Source organism: Syngnathus leptorhynchus, chromosome 15 (genome assembly GCF_054491065.1).
Source record: "Syngnathus leptorhynchus isolate UIUO chromosome 15, UIUO_Slep, whole genome shotgun sequence".
Lineage (NCBI taxonomy): Eukaryota > Metazoa > Chordata > Actinopteri > Syngnathiformes > Syngnathidae > Syngnathus > Syngnathus leptorhynchus.
Genome location: NC_141209.1, coordinates 9,057,922 through 9,081,395, shown reverse-complemented (window position 1 = coordinate 9,081,395; position 23,474 = coordinate 9,057,922). Strand labels below are relative to the sequence as shown.

The 23,474-nt window shown below is 43.5% G+C and overlaps 2 protein-coding genes and 1 long non-coding RNA gene across 3 annotated transcripts; all 3 read right to left on the bottom strand.

Moving 5' to 3' along the window:
• Nucleotides 1–3,683: 3,683 nt before the first annotated feature.
• Nucleotides 3,684–6,808, bottom strand: ap5s1 (adaptor related protein complex 5 subunit sigma 1). Its single transcript, XM_085932810.1, has 3 exons — nucleotides 6,540–6,808; nucleotides 5,975–6,266; nucleotides 3,684–5,789 (listed from the first exon to the last, which is right to left on the bottom strand). Exons 1-3 carry the CDS (start codon nucleotides 6,722–6,724, stop codon nucleotides 5,661–5,663), a joined length of 606 nt encoding a protein of 201 aa, XP_085788936.1. The 5' UTR covers nucleotides 6,725–6,808; the 3' UTR covers nucleotides 3,684–5,660.
• Nucleotides 6,809–8,772: 1,964 nt separating this feature from the next.
• Nucleotides 8,773–14,028, bottom strand: cdc25b (cell division cycle 25B). Its single transcript, XM_085932637.1, has 16 exons — nucleotides 13,416–14,028; nucleotides 13,250–13,332; nucleotides 13,088–13,139; nucleotides 12,137–12,175; nucleotides 12,002–12,035; nucleotides 11,697–11,837; nucleotides 11,500–11,619; nucleotides 11,285–11,413; nucleotides 11,124–11,201; nucleotides 10,753–10,938; nucleotides 10,563–10,670; nucleotides 10,417–10,479; nucleotides 10,241–10,339; nucleotides 9,739–9,984; nucleotides 9,234–9,395; nucleotides 8,773–9,199 (listed from the first exon to the last, which is right to left on the bottom strand). Exons 1-15 carry the CDS (start codon nucleotides 13,613–13,615, stop codon nucleotides 9,255–9,257), a joined length of 1,719 nt encoding a protein of 572 aa, XP_085788763.1. The 5' UTR covers nucleotides 13,616–14,028; the 3' UTR covers nucleotides 8,773–9,199; nucleotides 9,234–9,254.
• Nucleotides 14,029–20,590: 6,562 nt separating this feature from the next.
• Nucleotides 20,591–21,761, bottom strand: LOC147045571 (uncharacterized). Its single transcript, XR_015068375.1, has 3 exons — nucleotides 21,104–21,761; nucleotides 20,914–21,030; nucleotides 20,591–20,779 (listed from the first exon to the last, which is right to left on the bottom strand). It is a non-coding gene; the product is annotated as an uncharacterized LOC147045571 (long non-coding RNA).
• Between the last annotated feature and the right edge of the window lie 1,713 nt (nucleotides 21,762–23,474).

The window sequence follows — 23,474 nt, the reverse complement described above, 5'->3', positions numbered from 1 at the left end:
GAAACCTTGCTTCTGGTTTGGATTATTTTGTGAACACTGACCTCCTTTTAGCGATGACGCTGCTTGCTTTTGGCGCTCCATTTCCAAGGTGATAAATGTTTAAAGGCCGCGCTTGTTTGTAAAATGTTTTCGCTTAGATCAACGACATAATAAACCTCTGCCGGCAGATTATGAATAACGACGGCACTTGAGCAGGCCCGACCGCCGTATTGTTCCCTCGGCCATTCAATCATTCATCAGCGGAAAATAAGCGGCGGGGAGGAAAACGTTTGATTGTGTGCGTCTGGCAGCTTAAAAGGAGAACAGGTGGATGAACATCAAACAGGCCGTGTAGTGCATATTCAAATATTTGCATAAAACGTCTTTAACAGAGTCACCACTTTCTGCTTAAAAAAAAAAAAAAAAAATAAAAAAAAGCAGCTTTTGTGAGCACAATTTTTATACCCGTGGGTAAGTCAAGTGCTTGTATTCGAAAGGGCTAACTTTTGATTAGCAATTAGCTCATAGAAAGTGCGTTATGTCAGTGTTTTGTGGCATCAAATCAAAATTAAGCGTCATGTTCCGCCCTCACACGCAATTGCAGAAATTCTAATTCTTGACAATTTAGTGTTGGGCCAGTCCTGATGGGGGAATTATGAGATTTATTTTAGGGTGGCCGGAGCTTTATCTCATGCAGCTTTGACCCAGAGGTTTGCTCGCCTCTACCTGCTGAGAGTGACCCGCGAGTGGAGTAAGGCGCTAAAAAGTTTGAACTAAATGAATCGTCTAGATTGTCTCCGGGTGTCGTGCTTTTTGATAAACACCTGAGATCTAGCAACGCCACTGCGTGCCACCTTCTCATTATTTCTGCCTCCCACGTTGGCCCGACGTGATGACTTTCCCACACCGACAAGACAGCGGTACACCAAGGAAACGCTCTTTTGTCGTTGACTCTGCCAATCACAGCGACTCATTCAGAAAGCCTTTTTGTCTCCACTCGCTTCAGATCTAAGTGGCTCATTTCCACAGTTCTTCACATTTCTGCAGGTTGCTGCTTGATGGTCAAACTTTGCCACCATACTTGGGACAAATGGGTATTCGGGATCAATCACTTTCTCTCTCTTTTAGGACATGGCATCTTGAAACTTTTTTGTTGGTTTAGTCATGATAGACACACCTACCAAATTCCATTTTTCCAAGTCTGGATTTTTTTTTTTGTCAAATGCAATCCATAGGCTTCCTCAAACCCAACTGGCCGACCTCCTGTCTTTTCAGTTGTGGCTCCTTGAACCTTTTTTGTGCGTCTCTTCATGATAGATATGCCTAGGGAAATTCTAATGTATGTTGCATTCAAAAAGCATTTTGGGCCAATTTCTCTCTGATAGTTAAGCACAATGTTACATTTCAAAGTGGACTGTCTCTTAGCCATGCTTCAAATGCCAAAGGACCCTAAAATGGCCACTTGAAAGTAAAATGTTTTGCTTCCATTTTGAGTACAAAATTGGAGGTGCGTTGCTTGACTCGCATGCGTGAGTTTGCTGTCCAATTACTGTTCAAGATAAAACGGCGAGCGGAGGAGAGGGCTGTGACACAAAGCTCTGCAGATGGACGGACGGACGAACGGAGAGGCCCGTGAGGACTTTCCAAAGGCCGAGGCCCAAAGCCCATACTTTGCTTTGACGTCCGGCCAATCGAGCGAGTCGCCACGGCGCACAGCTGATTCCCGTCCGCACAGGACAGAAGTTCAGCCATGCGCTTTGAGCAACGTGAACATCCATGCGTGGCAGAACGCTCCACCGTTGCCCTCCCAGGGAATGTCAAAGCAAAGATCAATGTTTTCAAGCAAATGTTTCCGCGTTGAGGTAGAATACGAACACTGCTTAGATAGAGGAACATATCGTGAAAATGATTCCATGAAAACTGATAATTGTAGCATAATTTAATTTTCATATCATATATTTTATATAAAACATTGACATAAGCACTGGTTTTAGATTGAAATTTTCTCAGGTGCTGCTCGGGGAGCAATGGAAATGGGGAAAAGTCTAGTTTTACATATTTCATTTTCACATATGCAGCAATATAAATAATTTGCATGTGTCTTTTTAATGAGATACAGAAGAAAAACTACCGCTCAAACTGACAAAAAAATAAATTCACATTGATGAAAACTTCCTTGGCTTGCACTTAAAAAAAACTGACAACATGAATGTTTTATATTTTTGTACTATGCGTTGATGTCGATTCACTCCAAGGCCGCTCGTGTTTGTTATTTAAATGACGTGCTAGCATGTTAACCAAGGGTGCTTGCTTAATGCGCTCCGTTTTCCGAGCTGAATAACTAATTGTTATGGAGGGTGGCCATGCGTTATTAGCGAGCAAGCGTCGTCCACGCTCATTTTGACTGCGGCCTGCGGGACCGCCACCCGCCCGCATCAACATCCGCCGCTCACCCGCTCGGCCCCTCCTGGCTGCCTCGCCGGGGGCATTGGGCACGCATATGAATAAAACATGGCGCCCGTTTCATTTGGAAAGCCCTCGTAATGAGGCACTTTTGGACCCGCGTTTCTCCTGCTACTCAGGGGAAAGGGTGGTGGTGGGGGGGGAGGGCATCATGGCGTGGAAAGCGGAGATTTGATGCGCTAAAGCTAGCAGAAAGGCTACAAATTGAGGGAAAGATCATGGCAAAGTTTTGTTTTTTTAGTTTTTCTTTCACACAACAAGCCAATGCTTTGCGCTCCACTGATGCGGTTTGTAATGCAGCGTGCCAATCGCATAATAGCTCGTCACGGCATTCAACGTTTTGGAGAGAAGACAACATCAGTTAATTAAGCAGCACAATGTTTCTATTTGCTGCTGTTGTTGGAGACTCGTGAGACATTCACAACCACCAAACGCGTCCAGACTGCAAATCAAGTATCTTCAAGCAAATTGACTGTCCATTCTTATTCATGACAAAAAAGTGCACTATACAATTGTGTACTTTACAAAAAGTCAGTAATTAAAAAGCTCTTAAATTGTTGGGCGGGTGACACTGAAATGCAAAAAAATTGACTTTCCAAATAAGAGAGCTAAAATTTACGACACTTTAAATTAACAGCAGAGCTGAACTGATGGGCTCATTTGCACCTTTTATTGCTACGCAGTCGAGTTATTACGTGTTGGACTGTCATCGTTCCTTCACAGCTCACAAGCAAAGCAGACAGGAAGGTTAGCCTCCATTAAACTTCACTTTAACCAGCAGCCAACCAAAAAGCAGCCATATGGAAATTTAATGAGGGGGGGGGGGGGTCTAAGAGTTTACAACCAGCACTGAGATTGTGACCACGCGTTTGACCGAAGAGCAGCCGTCAGATAATATATTCTCTTCTGTACTGTCCATGTATAACAGTAAATTTTTTGTAAAATCTGGCTGGTTGTAACATTTTTCTAACAAGTACAATGGCACTCCAAAAGTCCAATAAAGGATCAAAAGAAAGTAAAAACAGGGCTAAATGGCAGCTTCCTGTCCTCCACATGAGGTGGCGAATCAATTTGAAACGAAGAGGATGAGGGGAAATTAAAAGTCGTCTTGGTTTTATTGATAAAAAGCAACAGCGGGAAATCTAATTGAGCGGAAGACGAGAAAGAAATGGATTTAAATTGTAAATGTAACACCATTAGAGACGCTCAACAGAATACTGCAGGTAGGCTCAGAAAAGATGCAGTGTGAAATGCCAAGTATAATTTGGAACTTGGTGGCACAGAAACAACAGGAAGATACATTTTTTGGTGAGCAGCCAGATTAAAGATACACAAAAATGTCATTTCAGATCCACAAAAACAAGGTTGTGTTGGCAATAGCATCGCCACTTGTGTTACAGTTTGGCGATGCAAATTAAGCATTTTCAGTATCAACAAGGTTGTACAAAACAAATCAGAAAATGATTACATCAACAGTTGCAGACAATAGCATCAAAAAATCATTAGTTTAGGTCCATGAGATGCATTGCTTGTTAAAAGTAACATGACGTTGTTGTTTTTGCCATTGTGACTCACAACACCGACTATCGAGGTGTTAGCATTTGCATTACAATTGAATTGAAAAGTTGGAAAAAAAAAAAAAGGTTTTTTTTTTTTGTTTTTTTTGTTTTTTATTACTGATACCAATGTTTCTGAGACGTGTCTTATATCAGTAACCACAGTAACTGAAAGTCTAATCTGCTTCAGTGCGCTTTTATTTAATCCTGCTTAGTTTTTGGGGGGAATGTGTGAAATTGTAAGCGTCACATTGAAATTCATACCATGTCCCATCAGCACCGAGCCCCGGCGCATTTTACAATAGCCGTCTAATGAGGCGGGAGAAAAAGAAATATTATGTTGGGGAAATGAGCTTAAAGTTATTCAAAGAGCAGCATGCACATTTAAAGATTTTTTTTTGTGTGTGGTTAGAACTTTGGATGGATGGAGACAGGAAAATAAGGCATTAATGTGGATACTCACAAGAGCTCCGTTTAGAGAGTCAGTTGAAATGAGCAGAGCACTTAGCATTAGCATCGGCTGACTTTTCGTTGGGAGGAGTGCTTGAACATATGATCAGTTAAGTTCAGTTTGGTTGTGTTAGCATTGGCTTTAGTTCTCGTGTTACTGGTAAAGATGCAGGCAACATTTGGACAAATAATTTTACAGCAATACTTCATGTAAAAGGCCAGTTCTTTTAGCATCTGTTAGCATCACCATTTAGCATTCAATATCATCTATGAATGGTCGTTTGTCTATATGTGCCCTGTGATGGACGTTTGATTTTTTTTTTTTTCAATCATTCAATGCATCATGAAACATTTAATACAATTTTGCCAATGAAAAACATACGCTAGTTCTGTTAGCATTAAACACTCACTAGTTTAGCTTTTTTGGCTCATGACCATTTCTTAGGTTATGGACTACTAATAAAGGTTTAATGATGGTCACAGTTTGAAAGATGATTTGTATATCCATTATTTCCGATGGGGGAAATAAATATGATACTCAATTCCTGAACCCCCCCCCCAGTCGATTCCCCTTTCCGGGCCGGTTTGTCGGGCGGGTGTGATTTTAATCTCCACTTGACACCCGCTCAGCCGTTTAATCCAAACAGCTGTTGGCAGCAAACAACAACTTCCCGCGCCGCGCGCCATTAATTGGACGTAATTACAAAATGCACGCGCCGAAAAACAAATCGCGCTGCTGTTTGTTTTCCATGTCTGCAAGGCTTTTTTAGCGCACAGAGAGAGAGAGCGCGAGAGAGAGATTTATTTTTATTTTCCTCTTGCCGTAGTCAACGAGTGGATGGTGAAACAGTGCCCTCCAGTAGCGAGAGTATGGAACAGTTGTGTGGCAAAACATGATTTCATACTAGCACTGAAAGGCAACATCAGCCTACATGGCGAGAATAATTAATATTTTAAGTGATTGAGGGATATTGGAAAACTCACTTCAGGTTTGCGAGGTACATTAGAGCCTCAATTTAATGCACAAATTGTAGGAAGGTTTCGTCCATGAGAAATATCTGACTTTATAAAATTATCTAACAGTTCTTTTAGTCGGGGGAAGATTTTACATGTTCTGGCTACTTCCTGTAGCCTTCCTCACAAGCGTCACAAGATGGGGAAGTGACGTGACGTGTTTTGTAGGCTGCTAGGATCTCATTTGGCCACCGGAGGTCACTTGTGCATGTAGGCGGCCATGTCTTTTTCCAGACTCTGAGCGAAGCGGTGGTTGAGGAAGACGAGCTGGCCGTGAGGAAGAAGCCGACTTAGCAGGACGTCCACACGGCTGCTCTTCAACAGTATCTGGGAAATTGACACACAAATACATAATATCAAAATCAATCATTTTTAAAAAGAAGCAACACTGCCATCTATTGGGATCTGTTTATCAATATCCTGATATAAGCCAGTCCAAGGCCAGATTGTTGAAATACACGGAATGCATATGATAATAATCCACTAAATAGGTACTTGGGCTTCCCCCTCACCTCGCTGCCCTGTCCCAGCATGTGCAGGTTCTCCAAGCAGTGTCTGGCGAGGTTCCGGAGCGTTCCTTCAGCCAGCAGAAGATTTTCATGGGGCTCGCACAAAATCACGAAGGACAAGCAATTGACAGCCAACCAAAGTGCGCTGACCTCCTGCAAGTAGGGGTCACCGCAGCGCAGCCTCAGCACGCCGGTTTCGGCGTCCTGCAGGGCGAGGGCCTCCTCGCCAGGCAGAGTTTCCACCGGGGGATGCCCTGATGCCTCTCGGCGCAGAGACACGGCGCTTTGGACCTGCCTGGTCCAAACCGGACAAAATAACACAATCATTCTAAATATGTCAAATACTTGCCAGCTCGTACGTCATGAACTTGGGGTGCTCAATATCACTTTTTTCACTCAGAGTACTCACCGATAATGAGTACTGATACCTATAGTACTTTGGGAATTTAATACAAATACGAAAAATTCTGAACAAATAACTTTCTGATCGATGATTTGGCTGATGCGTCAAAAATTCGTTTAAAAAAATCACAATGGTGGGCCAATTCATAGAGAAGAACCGACGTACCGTGACACCACGGCGAGTTTCTCGACTGATAACAGTCGCCTCTCCTCGGCGTTGAGCTGCAGCCTCTGCCCGCCCTGAAAGAGTGCCTCGTCCGGTCCGAAGACGCGTGAGTAGAGCACCCTGCTCTCCCCGGGAGCGAGCGCCCCAATAGGGCAAACGGTGTGTATGACAAAAGCGACTACCATGATGATGACGACCACATAGCTAAGCAGCAACGAGGACTGCAGGACGCAAACTGTTTGGGTTGTCAACCCAGGCGATTCGCTTCCGGGTTTGATCACATGACACAGTGACGAATTTTGTTGCTTTATGTTGTTACGGCCACTAGATGGCGCTCGCGGATAATACATTCGAGTGACTGCGATCATTGATTGCATTGATTTTCTGTTGAAAAAAAAAGATTGTTAAAAATACCCAGAAATTAAATTAATTCGTTTATGCAAGAGGATTTTATCTTTTTTTAATTTAAAATGATAAATCGAAGAATAACAGTTAAGACATTATCAAAAATCAAATTAAAAAGTATTAAAATAAATAAAATAAGATATATATACAAAAAATAATTACAGTTCATGGAAAAAAACACTTCTAGCATCTCAATGGTTTAATCCAAATTTCATCATCATCGTCATCATCATGAAATAGGAAATACATGCATAATAGAATAAATAAAACTTCATAAAACGGAGTGAACAGTTCAACCATCTTGCTATGGTTTCAATTGCATCAACTTGCCCATACTAGGTCTCAATCATATTAATCATGACAACTTGGTTATACCTGTAAAACCTACAAATAAAAAGGTTTGAATTATTCGATTGTATTGAATTGATTCATTTCTTTCTAACATGAAACTGTCAACAAGTTGACCTTTGACCCTTTGGGTATGGTGTGGGCCTGTGCAAGTAAACGTCTTGTGAGATACTATCTCATTCACATACAGAATGGTTGTGTGCATGCAGCTGCCGTGCATGCAGCTGCCGTGCATACGCTTAGCAGAGAGCCACTTTCCCTTTCCCTCCGCTGTGTTTGCTTGACTTCTTGATCCAGCCAACGGTCATTGATGATGTGCGATCCCGTCTGTCGCTGGCCAAGTACAAATGAGCACAATATCTAGCATGAGTGAAGTGTAAAACAAAGAAAACTTACCTTCATCCACTTGCCAAGGAAGCTAAAGTTCAAGACGTGAGCTCAGTTTCTTCGTTCTGGGGCTTTGGTTTGATTGAGATTCTAAATTTCAATACTTCAATACCCGTGCGTGTTGTTTTAAGAACCTCTCATGCCATCTTCTGTATGACATCGTATTGAAAGCGTGCATGTCGTTGACATCGTTACGTGTCACTCTTACACATACACACACACAGGAATTGTTTTTAAAAACAAACTCTTGAAACAGGCCAAGACAAAAAGGATGGTACGAAATAAGAAAACAAAAGAATAAGCAAGCGTTTTATCTTAATTTTTAAATAAAAAAATTATTCGCCCCATTTTTCATAAATCCATGGCCAAGGTCCATCCATCCGCTTAGTCCCCACGGGGGTCACGGATGGCCAAGATCCACCATTTAATTAAATAATTCAAATGTATTGATTTATTTATTAGGTTTGATTTTAAATTCATGACATCTTGGTGTTTATGAAAATTGTTTGGTTTGATTGTCACAATAATTTAACGGATTTTGTTTTCAAAGCATCGAGTGAGTTTAAAAGTGGCGCCAGGAATCTGCTTCCCGCTGCACGTGAGAAGGGCCAGTAGCAAGAGACCTGGTTGTTCCACATACTAATAACAACCAGCCCCAGGCTCACATGTTGACTACACGTGACTTCCTGCTGAACTTTGGTCAGGACACTCGTGTGGAATGTGTGTGCATGCATGTGTGTGTGTGCGCGCACGTGCCTTGGCAGAGGCCGCTCCCAAGGCCGCTTTGGGAGGGAGATTTGAATGTGAGGCCTGGTTACGAGCGTGCGCGCCAAAACAGACACAAAAAGTCACACTGAGTCATGGACTATGAAGCGCAATTACTACAAACACTCCTCAGAGAAAAATGTTTGTGGTGTCGCCTGACGAGACTACAAACGATCTTGTGTGAAAAGTCAACGGCTTTGACATTATGTGCTCCCAGAAAAAAAACTAATCAGGGGGTAGGGGTGAATTGAAATTCAGAGCTTTTTAGCATGTCAAAATTTTTAGCTTTGTTTATTTCACCACAGAATGAAAAACAGACACTCCAGGGTTGAAAGTCACACTGATCTTTATTGGGCGGCTCTCCTGAGAACTGTGCGTCAAAACTGATAGAGCCCGCCCGCTCAGCAAAAAAACTCATATTTGGGCAACACCACACATGCAGATCGCTCACACTTTCTTTCTTTCTTTCACACTCCGAAGGTTTTTGTGGTCCTGCAAGTGTCTTTGGCACCGCGAGAACAGGAAACTTTCCGTAAAAAGAGAATCATGACGATAGCCACAGAGGAAGATGAGCTTCACGTGGTCACCGGGGAACTCAGTTTATAAAACCGCGGAAGCGGTGTGGAAAAGGGGGGAAAAAAAATAAAATAACGCACCTACTCCCAACCAAGTAGGCAATTAAGTACTGAAACGATTTTAAAGTGAACATTGGCAGTGATGGCAGGAGCCCGGCCGCCCCAAAGTGGTCAGAAAAGGCAGCACTGGAACAAAGAGCTGCCTAATTAAAAGGGGGTGTGGGCAGTAGGGCGCTCACAGCTTCTTGAGGCGACTGTACATGCTCCGCTTGCTGCGCTCGCCGGCCCACGAGCGGCTCCTCAAGCGACAGTTCCTCAAATCCTCGCGGAAATCTTCGTCCATCATGGTGCGGTACGACTCGGGCTCGCATTGCATCTGTGCCGGGAGAAACAGGATATTAATCAGTTTTGGGGCTGAAACTAATAATTTATTAATTTATTGTGATCCTTTTCAAGCGCACACAGGTCCCAAAATGGTTAAACAGGCCTGACATCATTTTGTGTCTATAAATTGGGTTTTGGTGCAATTTTGGCAACCTTACATTGTTGGATTGAACAACAAAAACAAAACAAAAAAACGCTATTGGAAAAATGACCCCCGAGGGACACTTTTGCCAACAGTTGACTGTATTATAGTCATTTGTCCTTGTTAAACAAATATTTTTGGGGCCATTTTTTTTCTTTGGGGGGGGTATTTGAACGTCATCAGTTTGATGTACCTGGAAGAGGGGGAAGAACTCCTTGTAGCCCCCCTTGAGCACGTAGAGTTCGGGGTAGTGGAGCTTGGGGTAGTCGTTCATTGAGCGGTCCCGCTCGCGCACGTAGCGGCACATGCGTGGTCCGCGCTCCGACGAGAATTCGCAGTGGAACATCACGATGACGCGCTTGTCTGGGCACAAAGGCACTACCGGCGTCTGTAGCAGGAAGTCCTCCACCTCGTCCTCCAGGTAGAGATTCAGGGCACCCTGATGGTCACGTTCAATAAATAATAAAGTATAAGGAAAACTGGATCAATCAATACAATAAATAGCATTCCTAAAATCTGCATTATATCATAAATATATTTAATGCAATGAGCAAATAAGTAGTGTTATATAATACTTATTGTTGCTTTCATTTGAGGTTTCTCCGCGAATTCGTTTTTTAGAGTTAATGTAGCGTTTCATTATCAAAAAGTAACTTTATGTTTATTTTCTAAATTGCAGCAATGCGCTCGCTCACCTTGATGTGTCCGCCGTCATACTCGTACGGGTAGCGGCAATCAATGATGATGATTCGCTCCACAAGGTGACTGAACTCTCCCTTCATTGCCGCCACCACCTGCCCGGCATATAACAAAACGTCTACATTTTATGACCTCTGCTATGCTGAGGACTCTTAACTTCACACAATCGTACCGTTTCTCCAGTGATGTATTTGAGGTCCTGATGTTTTCCGTGCACAGTTGGTAGCGCGTAGGGCTAAAAAAAGCATCAAGGAGAAAAAGTTACATCTTAAATTCATCAGCACGCAATCAGGTTTTTGACTGTTGAGTGGTGCTCACTTTGCTAAAGTCACCAATAAGTTCCGCCGTGCCGTCGTCATTCCTGTCCAGAACTTTATCAATCTCCATGTGGCAGAAGGACTTGGATCTCTGCAGCAGCGGACAAGTCTGAAGATGACAAAAAAAAACAAAAAACGTTACAATCAATCATACAGGAGGTGGTGCCTTGGGCATTGTTGCCATAATTGACCTTCTTGGGGGAATGGACATCCTCCGTGGTGACTTCGGATCTCGCCAGGCTGCGACGCCGCTTGGCCTGCATGGGCGTGTTGTCGTCTCCGGGGCAGTCGGGACGCTTGGCACAGGGGCGCGACACACTCGGACTCGGCATCGATGGCGAGCGGAAAAGGCTGCGAGGCCGACAGCGGATCACAGGCTGAAGAACAACAAGATGGGGTTCCCTTTTGACAAGCACCGAGATCGAGTTGTCATGTCACAAAAACATCTGAGACAGGCTGACATGGGCAAACCTACTTATCTCATGCCTCAACAGGCTGCCACGGAAAATCAAAAGTTGGATTTAATTCAGACCCATCGTGTTGGCTAGCTAGTTCCACTCACCGAGTCAGCGCCTAAGCTGTCGGCCACTAGGGGCGCTGTGAGCAAGTTGGTCATCCCTTGGGGCATGTCATTGCTGTTCTGTGAGAAGATGAAAATATCAGTAAGCTCACCGACAATGAGTTCCAACGTCTTTGGGTTTCATGAAGGGAACACAGCGTTACCTCCATGTTGTCGTCCATCGCATCCAGGAAGCCGTCGTCATCATCGTTGAGTGACGTGAGGGTGGAACATCGAAGGAACAACGGGCTGTCGTCACTAAACGGCAGCTGTCGCACGAAGGAAGGTGACACCTGCGAGAACATGCCGTTGAAACTTCAGCGGGAATACCGGTAAAAGTAACCTGCAAAGCTCCCGTTGAATGCTGCCTCGTACGTACCATGAGGGCTGGCGCCGAGTTGGGGCGCTGGGCCAAAGTGTCTTTCGGGGAGGCGTTGCTGAGCGAGCGCAGTCGGGTGCGGGCCACGGGCTGGTTGGGCTTCTTGAATTCAAAGCACTCCTGAAGACAACCAACATCTATCAACACTTCAAACGCCCGCAGGCGCTATCGTTGCGGTTAGCAATAGATAGACGGACCTTGGGGATGTTTTCTTTGTTGTCCCGCGAAGATGATGAGGAAGCAGAGTCGACACACACGGGGTCCTGGCCAAAAATGCCGTAGCGGTTAGCATCTGGTTCGGATCCCTTCAAGGGCGGACTGAAGCAAAGGAGATAGAGCTGCAAAACACAAGGTAACGAGATGACAAGATAGCAGCGACATGATCCCAATTGCAACATAAAGCGCTCACGCAACTATTTTGCTGCCTAAACGGGGTAAGAGAGAAAATCAAATCTAAAAATGGCAGACTGCATCTGTGGCCCACAAAATTAAAGCGACTTACCGGCAAGGAGTTGTTTCGCCTGACGGGCATTTTCCTGTGAGAGGAAAGAAAGCAATTGAAGGTGTGAAAACGCAGTTGAAAAACAAAACAGGTTCAGGTTTGAAGAGCGAATTTGGGGAAAAGCTGCCGACTTACTCGTGCACTCGACTGGACTGTTGAATGGCCTTCTCGAACCTGGGCATGCACAAGAACAAGCAAGTTGAAGGCAGCCACTCTCAAAGTGCAACCTCCATATCATAGATTTCATTTTGATGACACTTTTGACTCGTGAACAAAGACTTGATGCGCATCAAAAGTTCAAGCGCCACTGCTTGGTGGCTCAGAAAACACACCTCTGTTGGAATCAAGTGAGGAACAAGCAACTGGCTGGGGAGCACATGTATGCTAAAGCGTGACTATAGAAAGGCCTCCTGAGCAGACGTGGGCTAATCCACCAGATGCCTGATGGCGAGGGCTCCTTTTGTTTGTCGAGGATGGGGGAGCGTGCCCCATTCAATGTACAAGCCACTGGCTTGGGGGGTGGCCTCATTTCTTAGTTTTCGTCTTGCTCCTCCTCCACCTCCCACTGAAATTAAGTGTGCCACGGACTGGAGGGGCTGTGCTCGGCTATCACTAAGCCCGCCGGCCCACTTTTGACCTCCTCGAAAACCAACAGCTGGAAGGGTCTCGGTGACCAAATGCTCTTGTGACGGAAACTGCCAGCTGGTTGCGTGCAGGCCACCCAACATGAGGACAATGCCATCAACACAATGGAATAAACCTGGCGTACCTTTTTCACAGTCAGTCACCAAGCCGATCACACTTTGGCGATTTGGAATTTTCGCACTGCACATCTTTTTAGGGCAACTCCTTCTAAATTGAGGAATCTAATTCCCACATAAGAGGAACAAAATGCTCAACTTCCTGTTCCGTCCAATTCAATAGCCATTTCTCTTTTTAAACCAACAGTAGCTGATCTAATCTGACGGATTAGAAACTGGTGGTCTCATCTTGTTGTTGGAGGGGTCATGGTGTTGGGGTGGAGGGCCGGTCAGGGACAAGAAGAGGGGGAAAGCTGATTGATTTAAACAGACGTTTTTTACGTACGAGTTCTCCAGTTCCAGTGCATCGATGGGACTTGTGAGATCCATGCCGAGGCCTGCAGAACCAGAGTTAAACCATTCAGACAATCATAATAAAAATTTGATACCAATTGTGATAAAACTGTGCCACAACATTCAGAATAACACAGAAAACTCCGGAGCTCACCAGCATCGGAGGAGACATCCGAGGCGATGGAGCACACCTTCTCCAGGCGTGCATGCTTGCTCCTCTTCGGTGTATCACATTGACTGCGCACAGTGCAGAAACGAAGTCAGCAACGCGCCAAAGACTCATTTCGACATTTCGGATCGTAAATCAACTTAAAATTTACCTCCCGAGTCCCACCAATTTGTTCATGTCCAGCGCGAGATTGGTGACGGGCGAGTGAAGAAGCGGGGAGAAGAGATTCTTGCAGTGGGCCATCTTGTAGCTCACGTCCGGCGCAGGCAACGAGGAAACACTGGGGATGTCGTCAGGCCTGCTCCTCGAACTGGTGCCGACGGGACGAAGGCAGCTCAAAAATTCATCCATGTTGTTTTTTTCTGATTAAAGTCGGCTTCTCGAGGTATCCGACGTAACGGTTTGGTTGTTTTCGGGGGGAAAATTTGTGTCGCCAACAAGCAAGGTGGCCCGAGGTGTACGCTAACAAAGAGCTAAGCATTTAGCCTCCCGCGAAAAGTTACGGAAACATGTCCGAATAAGTTATGGTAGCTAATGGGTGGCAAAATTAGCCCTTCCGAGATGCTAGAGAGGCATGGTGTTGCGTATCAGAGCGCGGCAGCAGAGAATATCTCCTGTCTAGCAGCCTCCGCTTTCTACGGAAGAAAGACTGGCTGTATCCTTATTTACGTTCAAAATAGACGCCGCGGAGCGGCATTTCACCGGCCAATCGGCGTCGATGTTTCGTCCCCAAGACCAATCAAAGCGGAGAGCCACATCGTGACGAAGTGTCTTAAGAAAAATGTAGTTTCCCTTTTGGCCCTCTGCTGTTGTCTTTTTTTTTTTTTTCAATCTAAAGAATACTGCCATTTTGACGACTCGAAGACAAAATAAAACGCAACATATTTAAGGAAAATTAAGATAAACATCTTTATAATCAGTCAACAATTACACGAATGCCAACCAATAACGTTTATGTGTCGAGTATAATTTAAAATTCAGTTGCAGGAAGTAAAAATCTGTGAATTACAAAATAGCTCAACACAAAACACAATTAACATTTTTGCAAGATAGGTCACAAATTGGGGCTCAATTGTACTCTTAACGTATTTAACCACAAAGAAACAAACCAAACCTAACGTGCTATGGTGTAACAGGGATGATAAGATAATTAATAATAATGAGAATGAAACAATCAGAACGATACAATGCATGAATATAATTTTCCAGCGTCATTTACATTTGATATGGACAAAAAGTGCGTTCAAATGAGAATCAAATGTGAAAATGCCTTGACACCACAGTTGCATTTTTCAATGTATCCCCAAGCTCGGTGCTAACAGGCCTCCATTTTGGATCCAAACACAAAACAAATTCATCTTCCGCTCGGCAGGCTTTGTCCACTTAAATGCATGCATTGCGTGACTGACTGAATATACTGCATGCAAATGAGCTTTAATGAAGTTCCCCAGGACACGTACGAGCTCCCGGAGGCTCCACACCCCACCTCTGAAAGGACGGGACAAAAGGCCATCGAGGAGACTGGCGCGCCACGCACCCCCTCCTCGAATAAAAGCGCCTTCTAACACATCATCCTCCCCAGCACACACTCCTTGCGGCTCTTTCGGACGACGCATCAACATAATTAAGGTCCAATGACATTTTGTTACCACCGCAGACTTTAACTGTTCATTGTCAGGGATGTAGCACAGAGGAGCGACTTTGACATACAGAAATTCACCAACTAATGCAAAAATGTACACCACTTGTCCTGCTGCCTTTTCCTTATCTTCACACAAGACGGTGTTTTGGCAACAACAACATGCATGGGGTCCGTTTACACAGCTTATCTGAAAAAAGCCATTATTCGGCAGTACCGACCAATTCTGTTATCAGGAAAACGGATCTGTCTCAGTGGAAACCAGTTAGCAGTTAGCCCAGCCAATTGCCGTGCAAAAGTCGCTCCCTTACACATTTAGTTTTTATCAATAAATGTTAGTAACATGTTCAAAATGATTTTTGACTCCAGAGGGCCCAAGAATGTGGGAGCTAATTGTTAATAGCATTAGCATTGTTCATCTCACCTCGACTATCACTTTCAATGTAATTTTTTGCTCCATAAATACGTCAACATAAACAGTTGTTGAATCAAAAATTGAACCAATAAAAAATGAAAGCATTTTAAATACAAATAATTCACTGACATTAAATGTTATCCAGTCCTCCTCGCCACCTTTGTGGTAGCTACGCTAATGCTGCATGAGCTTTGACATGAATCTCAACTTGCAGTTAATTCATGCGCTGATACAAACGTGCAGAAATGATGTTTCCCTAATTGAGTTTTGTAACGCACTGCCTGTAATGTAAATGAGCTAAAGTGAGTTGCGGGCGCAGTGGCTGCTCGGTGCTAATGACCTCTTTGAACTCGTGTCAATGTAAATGCCAATGCTGCCGCACGCACGCAGTTGTTATGGAAAGATAAGACGAATGCTCAAGTGCCGTTTGCGCCCTTGACACGTCTTACCACCACTTCCTATCCACTGATACACATAGCTTCAAAATCTGGGACATGAGAACGAAGTACTCGAGTCGGCAGCAAACTAAAGTACACAGATATACATGTCCTTTATGGACGAAAACGGAAACTGTGTACGAGTAAGGAACATATATGCAATTTGAATGAAACCAAAAAGTCAGCAGCTTTCAGTGATTAGTCTCGTTGCCATGACAACAACTGATGTGCAAAGGTGAAGAATGCGGAATGACACCCCCCCCATCCATGGAGACGATCAGTCACATGAATCCCTACCCCGACCACCACCCTGGTGTCCATGCAGACCATTGTTCCTCTTCTTTGCCTCCCCCCCTTTTACACACCACCACTACCGAAAGCGTCAAAGTGGACAGTCAAACCTCCAACCCAAGAGCCCAAGAACACCCCCCAACCTCCCACATACACAAACTTAAGTAGACACATACCTCCCGGGTCAGTGCGGGGAAGACACAAACATCTGTTCCTGGGAGAGGAGGACGGCAGATGGACACGGCCGGGTGAGGGACAAGAGGGGAACAGCTTGGAATTGTGGAGGACAAAAGCAACGAGGAGATGAAGAGGAGGAAGAGAGCAAATCATGGGATGGCGTGATACTTCCTGACATGGAGGATGCCGTCTCCTTCAACAAATGGCTCAGAAAAGTCCCCTGAAAACGACATTTATGTTTAATTCAGAGATTCAGTAGTGAGACACGTACCACACTTGGAAAAAGAGCAATTCTGTTGAAATTAAACATTGACAATTTAAAAAATATTTATATTTATATTTATATTTATCATAGCTGATCAAACCTGTGGTACATTTTTAAATAGTATGGCATATTGTATGTATTGAATGTTTATATATATATTGTGCAAAAATACTTCCGTTGCATGAGGAATCACTCTTGCAAAATGATTCCTCGTGCAAGTTGACAAAATGCTGATTGTGCATGTGCGCATTCAGCACATTAACAAAGATAAGGTGGGGCAGCGACTGTATGTGCATTGAAGATCAAGATCTTGATCTATGCAAAAACACCACACCAAGACACTGAAAGCATGCATGTCAGAAGGCTCCAACTGACAAACATGACGTCAACATTCTTTTGGCCCTTCTAAATTAGCCCAGAACTAAATTCAGGCAATAAGGTGGTGGTTCAAACACACAATGCCACAAAGGTTCCAGGAACGGGCATTGTTCGGCAAATAGTAAATGGACCTCACAAACTGGGTAAGCTACTCTCAAAATATCTTGTGGGAAAGCCCCTGTGGTCAAAACAAGTCAGAAAGCATTTCGCCCTAAAGTTCCTGAAACTCATAATCATGGTAGCTGTGTCTTTTGTCACTCATGGAAGAAATGCACTAAATAATATTCTGTACACTAACTCGACCTCTGGCCTGGCGTGTCCAAGGGTGACTGTTAATGTGTGTGCGTGTGTGCGGCTTTGCGCGAGTGTTAAATATTTGACGAGGGGCGGTTGGCCGCCCATCTGTCAGCCGCCTCCCGCCTCACACAGAGGGAGTTATTCATCATTGATGAGGTCAGCGATTAAAAGTTAATCCATTCAACAGATATCAAAGGTAACCTTATCAAAAATGAACTCCAGCAGATCACTCACACATCAAGTGATTTTTGTCATTTAAATGATGGGGATTAATTGGGTGTAACGCTGACCTTCAAAACAGCAATGGAACTGCATCAAACTCCAACTTCAAGAAAAGAACTACAAAAATGGGGGAACACTTTACAACTTGTTTTGCTAGCTAACGACATGTTATCAAATGCAGAAATACAAAAATGCGAAGCCACGACCAACTCTTGTGAGGGCAGCAGTGAAGAGTACTGAACCGCCACCTACAGGCGAGGTCTCAGACTGCACGTTAGTCTGTACGTACTTAGAAATACAAATGCAGTCAAACCTCTACATACGATTGCTTAAGCATGCGAATTGTTCAACATAGGATGTGAAATTTGATCAGATATTTGACTCAACATCCTAAGTAATTCACAAAATATGACGTCATCATGGATAGCCCGCTCGACGTCGGCACGTTGGGATGACGTCAGTGAGCTAACGCAAAGGGTAGTAGTGGTGAAAAAAAGGAGGTGATGATTTCCTTACAATTAAAACAAGGGTGACCAGACGCAGAGGCGGTCTTGGCTACTCTTGCCCCCCCCCCCCAAAAAACAACTACTTTTCAAACACCGTCCGGTCCGTCAAACAACCTTAACCTAAATCAATGTTATGCCATGTTCGGCCATAAAAAAGAATCTTTTTATTTATTGTGTGTAATTTTTTTCATATAACCCAATTGATTACATGTGGATAGGTTTTATTTTTAAGAATGAAATACAATGTATGTGTGGAGTAGTTTGGCAGCATCGGCAAGCTCACAGCATTTCATCAACAGTTTTTTATTATTATTATTATTATTTTTTATCAGCGACTTCCACTGTAAACGTACGTGACATCAACCAGTGATGCATCTCGTAGTAACACGACGCACTTTTTTACCAGATTTTAGGACCTTGTGTGACGCACTCACAATCTATCCAACCACTTTGTTGACATCGGCACTGTTTCGAATGTTGACCAGGGCGACAACCTTGGGCCTCTGCTCCTGCTGGAACAGCATGAAGACGGTTTTTTTTGGGGGGGGGGGGTCTAGTTGTACTTTTCACTTTTTTTATCCTGCCGGTCTCCCCTGTCCCCCTCTGGAACAGAACATTTAAATAAAGGTATAAGATCCGAATAAAATGCAACATCTTAATTTGAATCGGAATCATTTTAATCGGAATATTATGGTCTTTTCAGTCTTTTTGTAATGAGCTAATATTGCCACAAGACGGCGCCAAATACTTTGAAAAGTAGAATTACAGTGCTTACATCCATCCATCCATCCATTTTCTGAACCGCTTTGTCCCCACGGGGGTCGCGGGTGTGCCGGGGCCTATCCCAGCCGTCATCGGGCAGCAGGCGGGGGACAGCCTGAACCGGTTGCCAGCCAATTGCAGGGCACACGGAGACGAACAACCATCTGCACTCGCACTCACACCTAGGGGCAATTTGGAGTGCTCAATCGGCCTACCAAGCATGTTTTTGGGATGTGGGAGAAAACCGGAGTGCCCGGAGAAAACCCACGCGGGCTCAGGGAGAACATGCAAACTCCACACAGTGAGGGCCAGAGGTGGAATCGAACCTGCACCCTCTTTACTGTGAGGCAGACGTGCTCTATATATATATATATATATATATATATATATATATATATATATATATATATATATATATATATATATATATATATATATATATATATATATATATATATAATCAACAGCGGCTCGGCTACCCATATTATTTATTTATATAATTTTATTATTTATATATAGGCCGGTCCGCAAAAATATTTCTGACGCGTAACCGGTCCGTGGCACAAATAAGGTTGGGGACCACTGCTTTGGAGGACTTCGGTGGGAAATTGACTTCTTAGTGCCATATTCTTCCTCCTATTTTAATTAAAGACTAAACTATATTTGTAATCAGGTGCCTGCCGTTTGATTGACAGCTCACAAAGTGAGTACGTATATACATTTCTGTTGTTTTTTAAGTGGTATAGAAAAGACATATCTGTTGAAGTAGTTGCATATAAGTTAACCCATAATTACTCAATATTAGTATTGTGTGAAACTTAGTAAGAAAATCTAGCTGCATTGTTTCACAGGAAAACCGCACTCAACACGCTTCGCGATATCTAATCAAAGACGAATCAGCCAACCAGCTGCCAACCGGCGGAGGAGTAACAGGACAGACTCTGCAATGCTGGAGTCATAAAACGGCCAAGGCCTCGCACCACATAAAAAAGTTAGCTAATCAGCGTTGCTACACATCCAAACTCCCCTCCCTTTAAAGTAGCAACGCCTTTGTAACCAGGGCAACCTAAAGCATCAAAAAGAGGAGAACGCAGAGTAAGAACTGAATTGATGGAGACTGTAACCAAAACGCTCTTTGCTAGTTCTCCTCCCTAGTAAAACGATTACTGGTTGTCTTCTCCTCTTTGTTTCAGTGTGTGAATTAATGTCTGATGGTATTTAGACCTGATAACTGACAAGAGATTTTTGAAACACTCGTCCTTGAAGTGCTTCACACAGGCAAGCAGGACTTTGCTCACAGATGTGGGAACTTCGTCCTAAACCAGGCACTTCTCTGAGATTCTGATGCCGGGGGACAGTGTAATGAGTTGTGTCCATTGATGCATCCAAAACCGAAAAATTTTGATTTCTCCAATTCGGCATGCTTGAGTTGTTTGGACTGCATAAATCTCTCCGAATAATAAAGATGGTGGATTGGTGAAACCGTTTGGCCACACCCATGACCTTGTTTTGGCAGTGCAGACTGTGGCTCAATAGTACTATATCCATAGAAAATGGATAAAATATAGTAAAAAAGTAAAACATATTCCCCAAACTGATGAGAAAAGTATCTCTGCAGCACCTGGGAGGATTAGATTCAAGTATTTCACAATCCTTGGAAACTTCAGGTGAACAATAAAATGTATACGGACGCTAAAAAAGCAGATTTTGCATAATATGGCAGAAGAATTTTTTTCTCGAGTATTAGCATGAATTTGATTGTTTGCAGCATAATATATTATATATTAACCTCTCACACAAATCAATTCAATAAATCTGAGTCAGAAATGCTGTTTTTAATTCATTTGATTTTCAAGGACTCATTCAGATGATTTTTGAGGATGGGAGTTCAAGCAAAACATGGTTATGCGGATTCTTTCTTTGGTGGTTCCCGTGACCTGATAAAACTAAAGTGAGCAAAATATGTAAGATTCCCGAATTAATAGCCTCCGTTGATGGGGATATTTGCAAAGCTCGCTACGGGACGGTGTTGCAAAAGTCTGTTGAGCAGCAGTCTGTGACAAAGTCAGGATTCCTTCGAAACCAAATGCATCGAATCCTGGACATGCATTCCTGCAGTGTGGGAACTGACAAAGAAATGAAAATGAATTAATATCAACTCTAGCACAGTTTGTATGATGTGGAACCTCGGAAATTAAACACAATATATTTGTTCTTTTTTGGGCCACAGCTTGGACTGCATAACATTAATGACACTTACAATCCTTGTATGTGGCGAATCCACAATAATCTTCATCGTCTTTACAAAGCTGCTCAGTGACAGAACATGGTTCCCCCGCTGGTCCAGGCAGACAATAATGGCAACTCAGAGCTTCCCCTGACGAAAGAAAGCGCAAATCAATCCTTGGGTATTCTCAAGCTTTTTCTCCAAAAGATGGAGACACACTCACCAACTATAAAGAGCAAGGCAACGCTTAAAGCCAGGAGTAGAAGCTTCATGATGTTCTTCTGTGAGAAAGAAAACATTAGACTTGACACAAGTTTCAATATAAACAAATTGAAATTGTTGACTAACACAATCTTGCGAAGTAAATTCAAAGCTACCTTTGCCGTCTGTCTCTTTTGACTTCTGCCGCAGTCAGTGATACCAGGTTGTTGGCATTTGTTCTTTTTAGCTTGCTCAGTACTCATATTCATTCATTCATTCATTTTCTGAACCGCTTTGTCCCCACGGGGGTCGCGGGCGTGCTGTAGCCTATCCCAGCCGTCAACAGGCAGTAGGCGGGGGACACCCTGAACCGGTTGCTAGCCAATCACAGGGCACACAGAGACGAACAACCATCCGCACTCGCACTCAAACCTAGGGACAATTTAGAGTCTTCAATCGGCCTACCAAGCATGTTTTTGGGATGTGGGAGGAAACCGGAGTGCCCGGAGAAAACCCACGCGGGCTCGGGGAGAACATGCAAACTCCACACAGGGAGGGCCGGAGGTGGAATCGAACCCGCATATTTACATATCCAAATATTAGTTAAGAATAATTAAGTGATGATGACTTCAAAAGTTAGACGTGGGAAACTAACATTTAAAAACTGAAAAAAAAGATGACTTATACCCCCATCCATCCATCCATCCATCCATCCATCCATCCATCCATCCATCCATCCATCCATCCATCCATCCATCCATCCATCTATCCATCCATCTTCTTCCGCTTATCCAGGGTCGGGTCGCAGGGGCAGCAGCTTTAGGAGGGACTCCCAGACTTCCCTCTCCCCAGCCACTTCATCCAGATCATCCTGGGGGATCCCAAGGCGTTCCCAGGCCAGCTGAGAGACATAGTCTCTCCAGCGCGTCCTGGGTCTCCTACCGGTGGGACATGCCCGGAACACCTCCCCAGGGAGGCGTCCAGGAAGCATCCTGATGAGATGCCCGAGCCACCTCATCTGGCTCCTCTCAACGTGGAGGAGCAGCGGCTCTACTCCGAGTCTCTCCCGGATGATGGATTTTGTGGTTGTTTCAGACTGGATCTTTTATATATGTATTGTATTTTGAAATTGATGAAAATTATACTATGATGTACATTATTTTAATTAAAAACAGACTTGTGCACATTTTCATTTAAAATGTCTTTTTTTTTCATCTTTTTAGGAAGTACGTAGTGGTACGGCCCATGCCTAAGTAGCGCTCATGACAAATTGTGGGAACCTCAAACATTTCATGTCCATCCCTGACCAAAAAGTTCTTTGAAGTATCTTTTTCATGAATAATGAATTTATATTTTTGCAAAACAAACACACATTTGATACGACGCTTGAGTACAAAGGGCGTGTGTATCTTTCAAGTGGCATTTTAGAAAATTGGAAAGCGGACAATGAATATTTACACATGATAAGTTATTAAGAGCTGCTATTAAAGAAACAAGTCTGATAACACATCGATATTGGCACAAACTGAGACCAGTCGTGGAGACATACTTTTCTCTGTTTTCTGTTTTTCTCTGTTCTGTTATATTTCTTTTCTCATAAATGTGGCTTAAGTCTGATGCATGTTCTTTATAACGGATGACATGCTTACAATTGTTCACAAACGGAGCGAATGTTTTGATTGATTAAAAGATATCAACAGCACAAGACTTGTCCATCCATACATACATAACACGTAACAAAATACCATTTTGGCCGAATATAAGACGATGTTTTTTGCATTGAAATAAGACTGAAAAAGTGGGGGTCGTCTTATATTCAGGGTCTAGATATTATACCTATTTTCACTTGTGCACAGCAGTAAGTTAAAGGTTGCTGGTATCGACTGAGTATGTTGCTATATACATTTCATTGTTACTACTGTCCACTGTCCCTAACCCCTACTACAACAAACCTGATTCAAATGATCAGCTCATCAGCGATAACGATCCTAATTATTTGAATCGGGTGTCTTGCAGTGGGGATGCATCTAAAACAGGCTGAATTGGCACCCTTGAGGACCGGACGTGGTGACCCCTGTTAGAGTATCAAATGCACAGTTCATAAATAGATGGTTAAAGGTAATTCCACATGCATTACAGGAGTCCAGCAGATATTTCATAACTAGGCACATCCATCATCAAATGCGTCTCATGTATGATATAACGTATGGTGGAAAGTCTGGTCTCGTTTGCTGGCATTGTAGCGTCCTCTAGTGTACATATTTAATATGAGTCGGACCTGAACCTACTACTCTTTAAGGACAAATTTGGATGTAATTACAACACAATACAATACAACAACCAAAACAATAGAATTAGAGTAACAAAATACTAAATTATACCGTTAGAGAGTT

Coding starts and splice junctions, on each gene's coding strand:
- ap5s1 (XM_085932810.1), bottom strand. CDS start 6,724: ATGGTAGTCGCTTTTGTCATACACACCGTTTGCCCTATTGGGGCGCTC. Junction 6,267..6,539: donor AAACTCGCCGTGGTGTCACG/GTACGTCGGTTC, acceptor GGTTTGGACCAG/GCAGGTCCAAAGCGCCGTGT. Junction 5,790..5,974: donor TGCTGGGACAGGGCAGCGAG/GTGAGGGGGAAG, acceptor TCAATTTCCCAG/ATACTGTTGAAGAGCAGCCG.
- cdc25b (XM_085932637.1), bottom strand. CDS start 13,615: ATGGATGAATTTTTGAGCTGCCTTCGTCCCGTCGGCACCAGTTCGAGG. Junction 11,620..11,696: donor ACAAAGAAAACATCCCCAAG/GTCCGTCTATCT, acceptor GGTTGTCTTCAG/GAGTGCTTTGAATTCAAGAA. Junction 10,671..10,752: donor ATGTCCATTCCCCCAAGAAG/GTCAATTATGGC, acceptor TGTCATCTTCAG/ACTTGTCCGCTGCTGCAGAG.